The 18,095-nt window shown below is 38.8% G+C and overlaps 2 protein-coding genes across 3 annotated transcripts in view; one reads left to right on the top strand and one right to left on the bottom strand.

Moving 5' to 3' along the window:
- Window positions 1-15,524, top strand: part of LOC134826206 (semaphorin-4A-like) — a 33,406-nt gene extending 17,882 nt beyond the window's left edge. Inside the window, exons 8-22 of one of the 2 annotated variants that reach the window (XM_063838493.1) lie at window positions 2,322-2,472; window positions 3,709-3,852; window positions 4,122-4,245; window positions 4,866-4,977; window positions 5,200-5,379; window positions 8,405-8,649; window positions 9,802-9,904; window positions 11,196-11,292; window positions 12,068-12,181; window positions 12,446-12,559; window positions 12,662-12,819; window positions 13,029-13,133; window positions 14,078-14,231; window positions 14,367-14,595; window positions 14,745-15,524. In XM_063838493.1, the coding sequence (XP_063694563.1) occupies window positions 2,322-2,472; window positions 3,709-3,852; window positions 4,122-4,245; window positions 4,866-4,977; window positions 5,200-5,379; window positions 8,405-8,649; window positions 9,802-9,904; window positions 11,196-11,292; window positions 12,068-12,181; window positions 12,446-12,559; window positions 12,662-12,819; window positions 13,029-13,133; window positions 14,078-14,231; window positions 14,367-14,595; window positions 14,745-14,979 (2,265 nt within the window). In that variant the 3' untranslated portion in view covers window positions 14,980-15,524. The remainder of the gene's footprint in view (window positions 1-2,321; window positions 2,473-3,708; window positions 3,853-4,121; window positions 4,246-4,865; window positions 4,978-5,199; window positions 5,380-8,404; window positions 8,650-9,801; window positions 9,905-11,195; window positions 11,293-12,067; window positions 12,182-12,445; window positions 12,560-12,661; window positions 12,820-13,028; window positions 13,134-14,077; window positions 14,232-14,366; window positions 14,596-14,744) is intronic. The other variant, XM_063838494.1, reaches the window with a different exon arrangement.
- The window catches only part of LOC134826208 (uncharacterized), a 76,569-nt gene extending 59,807 nt beyond the window's left edge, over window positions 1-16,762 (bottom strand). The window contains exon 1 of the mRNA XM_063838495.1: window positions 16,759-16,762. The gene's annotated coding sequence lies outside the window, so the exon portion shown is untranslated. The remainder of the gene's footprint in view (window positions 1-16,758) is intronic.
- Window positions 16,763-18,095: the final 1,333 nt, after the last annotated feature.

The following is an 18,095-nucleotide window of genomic DNA, read 5'->3' as shown; positions in this document are numbered from 1 at the left end:
TTATATTAGTATAATATCATATAATGAACTATAAGTTCCCGGCGATCCTTTTTAGTTCTAGAACCATATAGAATTTAATATTTGTCATAAAAAGTACCAGTCATATAAAATTGGTTTTTGATTAAGGGTGTTAGTAAGACGCCGATTTTGAATTCAGACACTATATTCGGCTATCAATTCAAATTAATGGATTCTTATCTGAGTTATTAAGCTGTGGCTACGATAATATTATGTAGCATGATAACATTATTCTTGTCATCAAACCTCAAACACTACGGATCATGTAGAATTATACTTTATGGCATAAAAAGGAGAATGAAAAAGAAACCAAAAGCCCGTACTTACTTTTATGAAGTTTGAAATTGTCAGTAATTTGGCTCTGTTATTTACAATTAAACCGGCCCGAGCGCCCTCAACAAAGGCCGTCTATAGTAAATTGAAACAGTCAGCAGTGCCTGCCATCTGTGCGTCGTAGAAGCCTTATGAGAGGTGAAGTAATTGTGCGGGACTTTAAACACTGAAGCAACTTCAGAGAGTCTAAAGTTCAACATCTGACCTCTGTTACTAACTAGCTGACTTGTGTCGTACCATCTAAGAAGTTAACCGAAACTGGAACTTGACTGGCTGCTACTTGACAATCAACATAAACTAGACAATTGAGGGTTGTTTAACGGCAGACATGCCACCAATTTACCTGATTGATATTGTACAACTTCACCATTACTCCGGTGTTATTGTCCGACAATTAAATGTCGGAGTCTAATTGCGGCCTTGTTAGTTGTTTCAAATTGAACAACACTACAGCCTGGGTCCAGCCTGGACCGTCAATTATACGTTACAATCTGGATATTTCCTTATTTCTTTGGTTTAGACTCATCATGTGTTTTCGTGACAAAATCAGTAATAAAAAGAGTGGTATACACAATAACTTTATCTCAGGAGTATAGACCATATTATTATGACTGCATCATATCATAGCTTTGCAATACGATGATGGCTCGAGATCCCATTATTTCAATAACAACGCCGCATGTTCATCAATAGATAAGAAGATTACTCTCGCTCAAGTAGAGGCTCCCACGTGGCCCCAGCTGTCACATGTGACTTTGTGAACTGAAATCTCATTGGTCGAGAGAACATTAGAATTTAAGTATTTCCCATCAAAGCGGATCCATTAAAAGTAATATATGCTGTCTTGATAATGAAAGTTGTCTAAGGTTAGCTTTGATAGTTTGAGTGGGACTATTTAAGTATAATATTATAGTACACAGTACAGTATATATATTAAGTATATTCCAACCACTCACGGTGACATTTATCATGTAACATATTGCTACATAGTAACTTGTTGCTTCATTACATCTCATCTTCTGTCAAACTGCAGGACAGGCAATATTTGCAGTGTCGTCTGTTTGCCGAGTAGGCGCGGTGACTTTGAGTATATGAGAGGAGGAGGAAAAGTTGAGAACATGTTCATTATACTATTATATCATTATCCTGGATGGAGTTGGTGGAAAATTAACAATAAATTATCGAAAAGGGAGCTCTAAGTTGTGAACAGGAAATTGCATTTTACCACCTTTATTTTACCACCTTCGTGTTGTGTGACATATTTTCGCAGACAGTTACATATTACTTGACCGGAATCATTCGAAGAAACATTGAAACTGCTGCTGCTTATGTGTTAAAGGAGGCGTTAAATAAGTAACAAAGTATTTTGGTGGCGTAACATGCATGTAAATATTGTTACAAACTACAAAGGTAGCAGAAACATAAAACACTGAGATTAAGTGGGGACGTTCTTGAGTTTCTAGCTAAAGTACTTCGTCACTAAAAGCGTTTGTCAAATGCTTATACGATGGAAAATTTTGATTTTTCCTCCTAGCTTATGCCTTATCAAGTCAATCTAATAATATGGTATATTCTAGAAAATGAAAATATATACGAATAAATATGATGTAGCATGGGTGATATTATCAGCTATACATTCTGTGACTCTCTACTCATGAAATTTTTTGCGGGGGTGGCCGGCCCTGGCCCCTGTTGCTTGAGACATGGGCCACAGCATGATATAAGATAAATTGGGATTTTTAGTGACAAATTTATAATGGCACCTTTCGTCGCAAGTTGTCCAAGGTCGTCTATTTGTGTTACGCGCGGTGAAGATTTTATGGATTTACGGCGTGGTTGAGCCGCGCAATACTGTGAACCATGTGCGAGTCAAATTAATCAAACACCGATGAAATGGACTCGAGGGGACCACCTTGCATCTGGATGTGGTTAGCCACCTTCATTCCCAGTAAATTCATTCTACATTTCAGCAGATCTATTCGAGAGTGGTAAGGATATGTAAGAGAGATCACGGTGGAGGGGGTCCGTTTTTCAGCAACAACTTTGTGACGTATCTTAAAGCACGTATCTACTGTTCTTATACTCGAGCTGGACAGTCACCATACGACTTCAACGAAATAGGTAACTCCTGTTTACCCATATGATCGTTTAACCCATTTCATTTATACGACAATTTTATAATATCATTATAAATTCCAGATGCCAGATGGCTAAAATGACGGAGATCATCTATTTCTTGAAGACGGAAGCGTTAGAAGACAAGGATAAGGTGATCAGGCTGCAGAGCCAGCTGCTTGTGCAGAAGGACAAAGAACTACAGTTGTTTAAGACGTCGGTTGAGGAGACAGTGCAAACAACAGTGGAGTCAGGGATTCAGAGCTACAGTGCAGCTGTACAACAGAACAGTGCAAGTGGTACTGTCTGCAACAGTAACATCCTGAAGAAGGTGATGAAGAACGTGGCTGCGGAGGAGGACAGGAGCAAGAACTGGATTGTATTTGGGTTGAAAGAAGAGGAGGGAGAACAGCTTCCAGCGCTAGTTACCGCAGTTTTGGAGGAGATTGGGGAGAAACCTCACTTCGAAGCGACTAGAGTCTGTAGGAAGAGGCCAGGTAGTACGGCTATCCGACCAGTCAAGATCACTGTCCCAAGCTCAACAGCAGTTCATCAGATTCTGATGAAAACAGGGAGACTGAGGCTAGTTTAGACCCACAAAGATGTATGGATCTGTCCAGATAGATCTAGCGAAGAACGAGCATCTGGTCACTGACTTGAAGAAGAAGAGGGCTGAACAGACTCATCTCGACCACTATATCCGGTACGGGAAGGTCTGTAGCCGTGATAAGAAGCCACCATGAAGCAATTCATGTCTCTCGGATACTGATCAGTATTTGAATGAGTAATGTGTATCTTAAGAGTTTTCGAACGTTATCTGTATTTGAGAGACAATTTTATTATTTACATACTCTATTTTTTATTGTTTCACACTTCATATTTCATAATTTTATTACTAGGTGGAGGTGATGTTATTGAGACTTTGGGCGGCCATAAAACTCGTGTTTTGAAAGTTGTCCTTTGTACTTGTTTCACTGACCCACGCTTTTTAACATTAATATATTTCGGCCCATTTTATATGTTTGTTCGATTTACTGTACATTTGTATATTTGCTATTTTGTTAAAGTTCCAAATCAAAATCATTCCATACGCAGTGATAGATAATTCTAACCATTTTTGTTATGAATGTTTCCTCGTCGCAATCTCTATAAAATGGAAAAAATGAAATTCTTGTTTGATTTTTATTCTTTTCTTAATTATTGTTAATTTGTAAATTCAATCTGTAAATGTACCTTCTCCAGGCGGGGCTTATTATCTGAATGGTTACCTATACGGTCTATTCTCCGGACCCACGAGTGTGATCGAGACCGGCTCAGTTCTCTGCAGATTTAGTATGGATGATATTACACGTGTATTTGAGGGAAAGGCAAAGTACTTCGCTTTTGGTAAGAACTAGAGTGTTTCGACTTTAGTTTGATAAATTAGCTTAATAGTTCTTTAAAAGTGAAATTAATTATACTCTTTACTCGCCAATTGAAATTGTTATCGTAGACAGTTATAATCACATTTAAAAACTCAGAAATTGCACGCATTTTAATATTTTGACCTTCTCATAGAATGTTAGAAATTCGCTTCGTGGTATTAACTACTTAACTATCTTTGTGAAACCTTAGTTTCAAAACACCACAAATATAACAAATTCTCCATCATCCAGGTGGATTCCGGGATGAGGCAGAAGCTAAACCCTTTACTTGTTTGGAGGGTAGAACAGCGCAGGATGCGAGCAATAATCAGCTTATGTCTGGCGTCATCACTTCGTCCGACCCAGTATTTTACAGGTGGGCTATAATGTCCATATAAGGTTATCTTACGCCTGAAACATAGCTTCTTGGCCCGTGTGCTCCATTTTGCCCAAAATCTACCACTATCGGAATATCCGGGTGTTGCAATTGTGAGAGCGGTAGATTTTAAGAATCTGGGTCCCGGCGGGATGGTTTTGCAGGGATCAAAACGAAACATTTCATGTTCTGTTCTCATTTCTGGTGTTGTTTCGTTCATTCCTTGCAGCTAACCATATACATCATGCGGTTGTAATCACTAGAAAATGGAAACAGCTTAAAGTGACAATTTTGTCAAATTATTGTCCAATAAAAATCATTTTCACGTTGACAAGTCGATAATTTGCCCAAGCTTCATGTTTTACTGCGGTCGTATCTGATAAAATATAGTGGTAAAGTAACTTTGTCCCGCCGAGCCGTTACCATGGTTACCATAGTACCATCAACTGTGATTCCCTGTATGTCTCGGTTTGTCTCATTTTGATCTGCTTGCTAAATGGGAATAAATGAGCCAATCCGATTTTAGTGATGACTTGACCTTATTAAGTATCACTTTTGAATTAAAGTTTTATCATACTTCATAACCCGAAAACTTTTAATATGTTTTAATCCCCAATTAGTGCGGTACAGATGAGAAAGCTGGTGGTACAAAGCATAGAGATTGGTGAGGAATCGAGTATAATTGCTAACACCGCAACCAACGGTGGAAATCTTATAAGAATCGGCTTCAAGGTTTAACTTTACCCACGCATATAAAATTCTTGTTCATAAGAGAATTAAAGTATATCACAATATTTGGACGGAAAATGTACACTTGGACATGATGGATTGAAATATGTCTTGAAGTAAACATAGCATAAGTTGCTGGATTATAATAACTCGCACTTGAGGGCCTCCCTAGCTCCTTTTTAATCTTCTCACCATAACCAACGTGTTAACTCCCGCACCCTGTAGGAGAACTATGGTGGTACAGTGAGACACAGGATCCTCAGGATGCAGCACAGTGGCCCGGTGGTGGAGCTCAGTGCTCCTGAAGACGACCCCACTCAAGTGTACCTCATGTCTAATGATTGGGTCGGCTTCGCTCCCCTCAGAATGGAGTGTGGACATTACACTACCTGTCAGTCTTGTCAGGTATGGAGTCTTAATAACCCTAGTAACCTTAGTAACCCCTCTAGTAACCCCTCTAGTTACCTTAGTAACCCCCTCCCCCCTACCTGTCAGTCTTGTCAGGTATGGAGTCTTAATAACCCTAGTAACCTTAGTAACCCCTCTAGTAACCCCTCTAGTTACCTTAGTAACCCCCTCCCCCCTACCTGTCAGTCTTGTCAGGTATGGAGTCTTAATAACCCTAGTAACCTAATTAACCCCTCTAGTAACCCCTCTAGTTACCTTAGTAACCCCCTCCCCCCTACCTGTCAGTCTTGTCAGGTATGGAGTCTTAATAACCCTAGTAACCTTAGTAACCCCTCTAGTAACCCCTCTAGTTACCTTAGTAACCCCCTCCCCCCTACCTGTCAGTCTTGTCAGGTATGGAGTCTTAATAACCCTAGTAACCTAATTAACCCCTCTAGTAACCCCTCTAGTTACCTTAGTAACCCCCTCCCCCCAGGGACAAAAGGATTTCACGGTTATTTTGGCCAAAAATCGCGATACCGCGAATTAAATTTCGCGGTATATTAAACTATACATAAAATTTGTCGCAAATAATGGGAAAAATCGCGATTCCGTACATGCTGCGATTTCCTTTTGTCCCTGCCTCCCCCCTACCTGTCAGTCTTGTCAGGTATGGAGTCTTAATAACCCTAGTAACCTTAGTAACCCCTCTAGTAACCCCCTCTAGTAACCTTAGTAACCCCTCTAGTTTCCCCCTCTAGTTACCTTGGTAACCCCTCTAGTAACCCCCTCTAGTAACCTTAGTAACCCCTCTAGTAACCCCCTCTAGTTACCTTAGTAACCCCTCTAGTAACCCCCTCTAGTAACCTTAGTAACCCCTCTAGTAACCCCCTCTAGTTACCTTAGAAACCCCCTTCCCCCCCCCCCCCCCCCCCCCCCCCATTTCACAAATCAAGCCACACTTCCTAGACAAATGTTCTTGTCGCTTGACAACATATTTAAGCTCTCACAAAACACTAATTTTTGTCTGATAATCTTGGGTTGCATCGCTTCGTTTTCAACCAAATTGGGGCATTTTTTGCAATAAAGAGTCATGCCAGTTACAAAAGAGCTTTGTTAGTGACAGCAGCGTCATGTTGCCGTCTGATTGATTCCATTACTGTCAATAAGATACGCCAATAAATTAAGCCTATTAAAACTTATCGAGTTCCTCAAAAATTAAAGAATTAAAGTTTCAAATTATAATACGAGTTTTGAAACACTATGTGTTTGTCCCGTTCTGGCGGTATATCTTCCAATGGGGTGCACAACATCACACAACATCACACAACATCACACAACATCACACAACATCACACAACATCACACAACATAACACAGCATCACACAATATCACACAACATCACACTTATTGTCTATTCGCATTTTCAAATGTTTCTACGGAAGAGACTGTATTTGTTACTGTAAAACACGATACAGTGTATGATATATAATATATAATATACAACATAACTCCTCCAACATAACTCCTCCACATCCTCAGTCTGCATTCCCGTACTGTAAAACATAACTCCTCCACATCCTCAGTCTGCATTCCCGTACTGTAAACATAACTCCTCCACATCCTCAGTCTGCATTCCCGTACTGTAAACATAACTCCTCCACATCCTCAGTCTGCATTCCCGTACTGTAAACATAACTCCTCCACATCCTCAGTCTGCATTCCCGTACTGTAAACATAACTCCTCCACATCCTCAGTCTGCATTCCCGTACTGTAAACATAACTCCTCCACATCCTCAGTCTGCATTCCCGTACTGTAAACATAACTCCTCCACATCCTCAGTCTGCATTCCCGTACTGTAAACATAACTCCTCCACATCCTCAGTCTGCATTCCCGTACTGTAAACATAACTCCTCCACATCCTCAGTCTGCATTCCCGTACTGTAAACATAACTCCTCCACATCCTCAGTCTGCATTCCCGTACTGTAAACATAACTCCTCCACATCCTCAGTCTGCATTCCCGTACTGTAAACATAACTCCTCCACATCCTCAGTCTGCATTCCCGTACTGTAAAACATAACTCCTCCACATCCTCAGTCTGCATTCCCGTACTGTAAACATAATTCTCTCATGATCAGTGTGTAACTGTCCATAATGTAAAAGTTGTTATCTCACTCTTGTTTACGCTAATAGAATGCATTAAATAGGGGTGCAATAACTGGGAGGGAGATAACTATTGTTATCTCCCTGGTCCATCCTTAGTCGCTGAGATGTTGCTAATTATTTTAAAAACAGAAAGTGGTATAACTTATGTTCTGATAAATATTTTTGCTTCAAAATTTTACAGAATGTCAATAACAAGTAGTCAACCATTTCTGGCAAGTTTTGTGTGAGTGTGAGCTTCACTGAGCTTATTTGACCAATTTAAAATAATTAGCAACATCTCAGCGACCTGTAACAATTTTAAGAGATAAGGATGTGTCCTCTAGAAAGTTTGACTCTGGAATGTTCTATGTAGTAATATTATCGGTCGTTAATTTCCGATGTAAATGCTGCATTCGCTAACATCATTTCGTAGATCATCAGAGAATGCATTTACATCACTGCTTATAATATGATAACATGAGTTATATCCCTCGGTCAAACCTCGGGATATAACTCGTTTTATCCAACTCGTCAAACTCGTTGGATAAAACTATTTTCACAACTCAAAGTTGTGAAAATAATGTTATCACATTATAAGCAGTGATGTAACTGCTTACTCCTCCACATCCTCAGTCTGCATTCCCGTACTGTAAACATAACTCCTCCACATCCTCAGTCTGCATTCCCGTACTGTAAACATAACTCCTCCACATCCTCAGTCTGCATTCCCGTACTGTAAACATAACTCCTCCACATCCTCAGTCTGCATTCCCGTACTGTAAACATAACTCCTCCACATCCTCAGTCTGCATTCCCGTACTGTAAACATAACTCCTCCACATCCTCAGTCTGCATTCCCGTACTGTAAACATAACTCCTCCACATCCTCAGTCTGCATTCCCGTACTGTGGCTGGTGCAGCTCCGGCTCTGACCGGGAGCGGGTGTGTACCACAGTGGACCAGTGTGGGAGTGAGCGCACCTGGAGGTCCCCCTACGACAACTGTCCCCCACTAGCCCGGTTCAGAACACTGCCCCAGGACAGGACCGTCACTCTGACGGAGAGTAACGCAGTAGTTGAGGTGGATCTGATGTGTGAGAGTGAGGGGGCTGCTACTCCATCCTGGAGCAGACTCAGGTTAGTTACCGTTAAAGTTACACTACTAGTTACCATAGTTGTATAGTTACACTACTAGTTACCATAGTTACACTACTAGTTACCATACTTACACTACTAGTTACCATAGTTACACTACTAGTTACCATAGTTACACTACTAGTTACCATACTTACACTACTAGTTACCATAGTACACTACTAGTTACCATAGTACACTACTAGTTACCATAGTTACACTACTAGTTACCATAGTTACACTACTAGTTACCATAGTTACACTACTAGTTACCATAGTTACACTACTAGTTACCATAGTTACACTACTAGTTACCATAGTTACACTACTAGTTACCATAGTTACACTACTAGTTACCATAGTTACGCTACTAGTTACCATAGTAACACTACTAGTTACCATAGTTACACTACTAGTTACCATAGTTACACTACTAGTTACCATAGTTACACTACTAGTTACCATAGTTACACTACTAGTTACCATAGTTACACTACTAGTTACCATAGTTACACTACTAGTTACCATACTTACACTACTAGTTACCATAGTAACACTACTAGTTACCATAGTTACACTACTAGTTACCATAGTTACACTACTAGTTACCATAGTTACCATAGTTCGTTTATATTGGATCTTGTGCAGCTAATGAGTGCTCTAAATAGTATTTTGTTATTATTGCGTAGTACGGGATATCTGCAAGTTGCAAAAACGAGTTAGCAGGTAAACTGTGAAGTAATCCCTAGCTTGTAGACACCAGATAACAAGATATCTCTATATAATATCGAACTGCAATTAAGCCTGGGGTCTGGCCGTGTGGGGGTAGAACTATTGCCTGCAATAGGTATGTCTCCAGAACTTTTATTACATTACCATGAATTTGGTAGTTATGCAATATTATGGTCTTTTAAGAACACTTTTTACCCTACGTAATGCTTCATGCATATGATATAGCCTCTTTCTGTTTATATTATTGCTTTATTGTATAATATATTAGCGACAAGAGAAACGCCATTATTGGACGTGAGGAGAGTGAGGACTCCTCAAACTACATTTAATTAATTCCTTCTGTAACGTCCTCAATAAATTTGATAGATTTGTAGTGTTGTAATTAAACAATATACTATTTGTGAAAGCATATATAACCCGCAGCAGCCAGATTGCGAGCTCAGCAAAGATTGTGGAGGATGGAACTATACTGAGGCTCCGGGTCGACAGTTACATGGATGCAGGAACGTACATCTGCAGTCTCAAGGTAACCATAGTAACCAATAGCAACCATAGTAACCATAGTAACCAATAGTAATCAATTGTAATAAATATTCACCTCTTGTTTTATTTCCGGGAGAGGTAGCCTTATCAGAGGAGAGGTGCTTATCCTTTGCATGAAATCAATAAATTCATGATCCCGCGCTCCTCCTGCACTCTGCGCATCGTTATAAAACCTTCACACGAAATCATGTTGATCGTATCACCATGATAGTACTGGCGTACTGCAGCCAGACAACACTTTAATTAAAATATTAAATGAGTTCCTAAATTCCAATATTAATTGTCTTAGTCTTCCATCGCTTATTAACTTGATAGTCCGTACAAATCAAGAATAATCTTCGATTAAAAGTCTAGAGAATACACTTAGTTAGTGTTAGTGCGTGGGTGTAGTTAGTGGTGAGTCTGTGAGGTAATCCAGTGGTCCTGACCTGATCTGCTGGAGACATCACGAAAACTCAGCCAATTGTACCATTTTGAACAAAAAGAGAGAGGATATTAGAATTTGTGTATTATATCTTTACCAGAAGCAGATTATTATCATAATATGAATTGAGCTTATTCTTCATAAAGTTTCAGCCTTCACTATTATAATATTATTATAATAGTAAAGTCTGAAACTTTATGAAGAATAAGCTCAATTCATATTGATCTCAGTGTGTATTCTGAGCACTAGAGTTAATAGACAATTTGGTGATCCCGCACCTGCTGATGTTTTTAAGGCACCGTCCTGATGAGGCTTATTTTGCCCGCTAGTGAATAGCTCCCGATGAGATCACTGATTGAGTGATTGGGTGACGAAATCATTGATTAAGTGCCGAGATCACGTTTCCGAAAGATCTTAAAAGGGTCATAACTCAGCTTAGTTGTACACAACCAATACAACTTAAAAGCACTTTAATTATCAAACCAAATGTGTCTGGAAACTTTGGAGTTCCTAACCCAAAACGTTCTCACTTTATGGTGGCGAAATTTTCAGAAAATCTAAGTTTGACCCATATCTCTATTAAGCTATTCTCTGAAATTTGTAAGCAATTCTGATGAGAATTACGTGAGTTATTAAAGGGTTGCGTGTGGGTAGTTACTTCTGGGCTACCTTGTATAATTTGAAATAGTTTAAAGAGGTTATTACGCTATTATCAGTAATAATTATAATAATATTATAATGCAATAATTATACTGCAAGTATAATTATTACGGCAGTAATAATATGTTTCAATATGTTTCAATAATATGTTTGAATAGGTGTCAATGAGATAAAACAGTATAATTAACAGGGTGAAGCAGGAAATGTTGACGTTGAAGCAGATCTGACAGTTTTGGTGAGCCCCACCGTAACCAGAGTCGGTCCTAGAAATGTAACTGTGCCCCGAGGTAAGACCAAAACCCCAGAATTGCTCATAGAGGCGAGAAAAACTACAAATATGAAAGAAGATTGTATTCGGATAACGTATTCCACTGAAAACTATAATTTACGGACCACTCATCTGATATACGCCGCGCACTGTGTTCCAGTCGTCATGGTAACTGATATCATGGTAACTGATATCATGGTAACTGATATCATGGTAACTGATATCATGGTAACTGATATCATGGTACCTGATATCATGGTAACTGATATCATGGTAACTGATATCATGGTAACTGATATCATGGTAACTGATATCATGGTAACTGATATCATGGTAACTGATATCATGGTAACTGATATCATGGTAACTGATATCATGGTAACTGATATCATGGTAACTGATATCATGGTAACTGATATCATGGTAACTGATATCATGGTAACTGATATCATGGTAACTGATATCATGGTAACTGATATCATGGTAACTGATATCATGGTAACTGATATCATAGTAACTGATATCATGGTAACTGATATCATGGTAACTGATATCATGGTAACTGATATCATGGTAACTGATATCATGGTAACTGATATCATGGTAACTGATATCATGGTAACTGATATCATGGTAACTGATATCATGGTAACTGATATCATGGTAACTGATATCATGGTATATGTAACTGATATCATGGTAACTGATATCATGGTAACTGATATCATGGTAACTGATATCATGGTAACTGATATCATGGTAACTGATATCATGGTAACTGATATCTTGACCAGGTGAAGATGTGACTCTGACATGTTTGAGTGATGGTCACCCCAAACCTACAGTAACCTGGAAGTTAAAGAACGGTAGTCCTCTTCCTGAGAGTGCAAGAATCGACCAGAACTCAGGTTAGTAACCATGGTAACAGTTCCTATCCTAGTAAGTTAGAACATTCTTTCACACGAATTGCTAATATTCGTGGGAGGGGAAATGTTTGTCATCAACCGCAAAACTTGAACTACTGAAATTCAAAATGGCGGTGGATGGTGGAGTTCCTGAAACAAAATCAAAGATATTTTTGTTTCTCTAATTGCATTTTATTATTATATGTTTTTAAACTTCCATATTGTTTAATTAATTAATTAATTAATTAATCAATTAATTATTATCAGGAGAGTTGAAACTGATCCGGATAGTTCCTGCAGATGCTGGAAGATATTACTGCGAAGTCAGCAACAATGTGGGTCTCCCAAAGAGTAGTCGTGATATCGAAGTCGCTATTACAGGTAATAGTTACTCTGTTAACAGTAAAAATACTTGTTCCTCTAAAGTAGCGTCATTATTGAACACCTAATTTAATTAATTGGTTACTTAAGTTGACCTCTCAGATTACAACCCCCAAGACCCAGACAGTGGCGCCACAATTGATGCAGCAAAGCCATTCGACGTTAAGAAGATTATAATTATAGTGTGCTGCGCATTGATACTTATCATAGTAGTGGCAGCTATCGTACACTTCGTACTCAAGAAGAGGAAAAGAACAAAGGTATATTAGGTTGCTCCTTCATAAAATAAAAAGTTATAATTTTAAATTTGGACACACGTCTTGAAACACTCTGTATAGTGTATATTAGTATTACGCTCAATTTCATTGTATTGCCAGTTTCAAAATTCAACTTTTAAAGAGGGTATAACTTACATTAACTTTAGAAATTAAACCATAATTGATACTAACTACTAAATTACCCCTCGTAGGAGGACGTCCCGGCCATGTACCCTCTGACCTACCAAGAACAGATCTATGGCGATATGCCTAACACACCCAACACTGTCATGACACCTCACTATGTGGAGGAACAGGTGAGATATTAGCAGCACTGTTACTATGGTAACTGCACTGTTGCTATGGTAACTGCACTGTTACTATGGTAACTGCACTGTTACTATGGTAACTGCACTGTTACTATGGTAACTATACTGTTACTATGGTAACTACACTGTTACTATGGTAACTACACTGTTACTATGGTAACTACACTGTTACTATGGTAACTACACTGTTACTATGGTAACTACACTGTTACTATGGTAACAGTGCAGATAACTCCGTCATAATTCGTAGTGCTAGTTGGGAAGGAGATCTGAAAATTTCTGATATTTGAATTAAAATTTTAATCCCCGCGAGAGAACAGTCAGACCTGTATTTAATTCGCATAGAGGTCTGACTGTATCTTTTTGCAGAACCCCGCCTTCCGAGGATATGTGCATAAGAGGCCTGTTTTAGTTGCAACTCCTGGACCTGGCCTCAAGGTACCTAGCTCGCAAGCATGTGTGATTGACTATCTTCAGCTACACTCTATTGGGGCTACGCTGTAATAATGCTTTATTATCACCAAACACTAGATTAACGGGGGCAGGGTTAATAAGCTTTATCTTTATTTTCTTGCTGAGTCTTGTAAAGCGGGCTTTTAAACTAGGAAGGATCATCGCCTATATTTCCAATATCATTAATTTAAGTATCGTCATGGTAACGAAAATCAGTTACCATTCGTTCGATCGCGTTTGGATTCCGAGTGTTGAACATGGCGATGATCCCCAAACTTTTTTACTGTGACCAATTGATGGGTCTTCTTTTCTGAAAAACTTCAACACAGATTTTTAATGTGCTTTTTATTTGCTATCTAGCCTACTGGAAACCACCTGGTATTGTCAATTTGGACGAAGCCCGCTGCTTTTCAAATTAGTTGATTCTTATTAGTTCTTCTCCATATTTTTAGAGCGTTATAAGTTCCCATTTATTGCAGATGCAGTTTGATTGGAACCAAGCCCAGCATCTAATGGGCCAGCAGATGCTGACCCAGCAGTTGATGGGGCAGATTGGGCCGGCAATGCCCTATCTCATGCCACAGAGGGACACAGTGGAGGATGAACCTCCGCCTGCTTACCAGGCAGAAATAGGTCAGTTAACAGTTTATAGATTATCTTTGCTTGTAAATATCATGATTAACTGCAGTATGTCCGAAATTATTCCTGTTAAATAGAATAGTAAACTAGCTGAAGCTGTTGATAAACTTATAAATATCCTCATTTCAGAACTTCACCAGCCACCATCTCGGAGAATGACTCAATCAGACCAATTCTTCACACCCGTACAGCGAGATTCTCCAGGTTACTCGGCTGGTAACAGTATGGATAGTCACCCTGGGCACACACAGTCAGCCGAGCCAGGGTACTCTATAGCCAGTATAGAGCCAGCTCATGGGGGACCTAGGGGTCCTACACCACCCCCTCGCACTGATATCAGACCTCCACCTACTTCAAGGTTACCCTACATCCTTGTCTTTCTTTATCCTGGTGTTCACTTGTTGGCTGTGGATCAATCCTTGTCAATATGACACTAAAAATTCTCATTTGTAGTTTATATAATGTTCTTGCTCAGTAGCCCCCTCAATAACTAGGTTTATGTTTCAGTATGGAAGTAGAGGTAGAAACAGACAACAGATCAAGTCCGGGGCCAGATCCTCCTACTAACACATCCTCACCTCCTCCGCAATCATCCGACCACACCCAACCTCCACCCTCCGACGCGGAGAGCATTCACGAATACGAGAGAATAGGACTATTGAGTAACGCTGTACAGAACGCATCCCTAGCTAGTGAACAAGACAATGGTAGTAGCCGGGGGAGTAGCTTGTTACAAACGTGACAGTGAGCAGTTCCCAACTTTCTAAACCCTCTAATTACCCTCCTGGAGTAGGTTGTAGAGGGAGAAAAACTACTGAGATTAGTCACGTACTTCCAGTATCTGTCCAATCCGTGTACAGATCTTAATATCATCTCGACTACTGATGGCAATTACCGGGATATATATCTGCCACTATAACAGCTCCCTAAGAATCATACTCAATCCATACATGTATACCGACAAAAGGTATGATGCAATTTAAATGCGTCACGCGAACCATTGAACAGCAAATCTAGTGATCAATTGAAGAACTAAGTGGGTAATACTGAGACTCTCACAGGTTAACTCGGGCTTGTCTGTATTTGTTATCTGACTTATAAGTTCGGATTCCGCCATCTCAAGCCTCTCCATGACATATTATGATCGTTATATTAATAATATACAAATATATTTGCATCTGTCGCTATTCTTACGTATCAGCCGGACGAATCTATAATCATACTGTGGGTGGTGCGGCCATTGGGCCATGCAATTACAATAGTATAATATGTACTTGTTTTGGGGAGGGGGGGGGGGGGCAAATTGGGCTGGAACCTCAAATGGTCGGGATCCTTCTCTGATTTTGTCGTTAACTGGAGGGTAGTGTTGATACTACAGAACATGTGCCCATTTGTTACCTAATCTAGAGTCTACTATACTCCGCAAACATGTCCTCTATAATGGTATCGTTAGTGAGCTTCTGACACACCCTCTTCTCATTTTGTATGTATTTTAATTGGTGGAGCTGTTCCGTAGGGGCCAATTTCATTAGACAGCACTATAGTCTTATTTATTACTATTAGGAGATTATGGTATTAAGATAACCTACTGATTTGAGCACACGATAGTCTGATTCACAGCGGCGTTTAGATAATTGAGCTGGTAATTCAGATATTTGAGCTATTCAATTGCCCTTCATGGAGATCAGTATCAGATACGAATCCTGATTTGTCTTAAAATGCGTTGATTTAACTGCTGTTTAGTCAATAAATCCACCCTACCAACGCAGCAGCATTAAAGTAGCCAAATAGTCGCAGATATTTAGTTAAATGTCTGCTCTCACGGTTACGCCTTGTTACCAAGTTCATCACGAATGATGATCATTGCGCTTAATAGTTGAATTCATTTACCAACCGCGCCGCAGCGCCATTCAACGCCTTCATCGGCCGCTATAAATTTGAGACAATTCTCATTTCTACAAAGCTACAACCAGTTGGATGCGTGTGCGGATCCCAAGTGTTGAGATGGTATTTAGGGATAGCATGATGTTTGAGTTAGATGATAGTAAACCGCTGGGACTGTGTGATGTCTTAGCAGTTGGGTTTTAAAGTTTAAAATTTGATTTTTATTTTCGATATTTTATTTTTAAAGAATTTTTGTTTATTTTAGTTTAGATTTAAGTTATTTAAAAAAAGTTGTCACGAAAACGTTTCACTTAACGATTCAGATTTTTTCGCTTGAAAATTGAATTGCTTATAGTTATATAAACGTATTCTCAGAAATTAGAATATGATGCATATCTGTTGGTATGGTGCGTTATGCGTATGATTTATTGTTCAACAGAGATCGTTGATTCATTATGTTAGTACTTACTTAGAGGCCGTGTTTGATCTTGTTAGTGCCGCGTATCAGTTGCTTAACGTCCGTATGGTAGACTGCCGTATTGAATGCAAATCATTTGATACGATGTAGCATTCTTCTGTCGATTATTTAGGTTGTGTTAACAAGTTACGAACAAGATTAATATTTAAGATGGGAATGCAAATTATTTCGAGAAAGACCTCTAATTAGATTCACTAATTTAATTACTGCTAAACGATTTCTTCCTCAATTATAACCAAGACATCCTATTGTGGTGTCCTTTGTCGTCTCTATGATAGCATATATTTAGGATCTCCAGAATGCAGAAGATTCCATGCTAATAAATTTTCTAGCATATTCCGACTAGAAGTAGAATGTTTAAAACTAGGACTGGATTTCAGAGCGATCATTTTTTGATCCATATATTTCACGAGGACTCTTAAGTAATGCAGAGTCTGGAAATTGATTTATGTGACGGGTCTAATTCTTGCTTTTAGTCAATAACTGACAATTATTACTAATCAGTCACTTTTCTATTAATAACGCCTAATATTTTTCTATTACTTTTATAATTGTAATCACAGACGTTTGTTGGAACATGAAAATATTATTGTAATTGTAATGAATTTTCCGTAAATTTTAACATTTACTTCATTTAACAGAGTCTCAGTCAATTGTACATCAATGAACAAGATTAGCAGACACAAATTGACAAATTAAAAGAACGTCCAATCAGTGATAACGCAGCTCTCACTATTATAAATGCGTGTACACCCTTATTACAAAATGGGAGATTTTCATTTGACAAAATAAGACTTTGTGAAATTTAAAATTTCATATTTATTAGATTTAGGTTATGGGTACTGGGTAGGATTAAGATATTTCGTAAAACCCTAGTTCTAATAGTAATAGCTATAACCCACATAAAAAGACGAGCGCTTTAAGTTAAACTTAAAGGAATATTAAATTTCACATTTACATCATTTAACATCATAAAAATTCTGCCATTTTTCAGATCCACGTTTATCTGTCAAGACTTTCATTTCCAATTTCAAATTTCGGGGAACGTACCCTCAACCCTACGATCTTATTCATAATCATATTGCCTTGGGCGGCGCTCAGCTTGTCATTCCGCCATATCTTTTATGGACACAAATTAAGCCTGATAGTGATGTTGGATGTCCGTACGAACAGGTATATTTATAATATTAATAACCTGCGATTTCGAGTGGATCGAGCGCATCGGTCCGGTTCTAACCGTAATATAATTTTCGTTACCTGGGGACCCCAGGCTATAATATTCATAAACATAGAGATTTGGCGGAATGACAGGCTGAGCGCCGCGGCCCTACAAAATGTTCGATGAATATGATAATCATAAACGCCAGAACACAAAAGAGCATAAAAAGATCAGTCGTAAAGTTAATAATTGCATTATATGTGCTGTTGAAATAACTTAAGCTGCATGACATAATTATTTTAGGTTTATGCTATGAATATTATATTGGATATAGTAT

The sequence above is a fragment of the Bolinopsis microptera genome, chromosome 2, assembly GCF_026151205.1.
Source record: "Bolinopsis microptera isolate Bmic1 chromosome 2, MBARI_Bmic_1.0, whole genome shotgun sequence".
NCBI lineage: Eukaryota > Metazoa > Ctenophora > Tentaculata > Lobata > Bolinopsidae > Bolinopsis > Bolinopsis microptera.
This window is presented reverse-complemented; position numbering and strand designations above follow the sequence as displayed.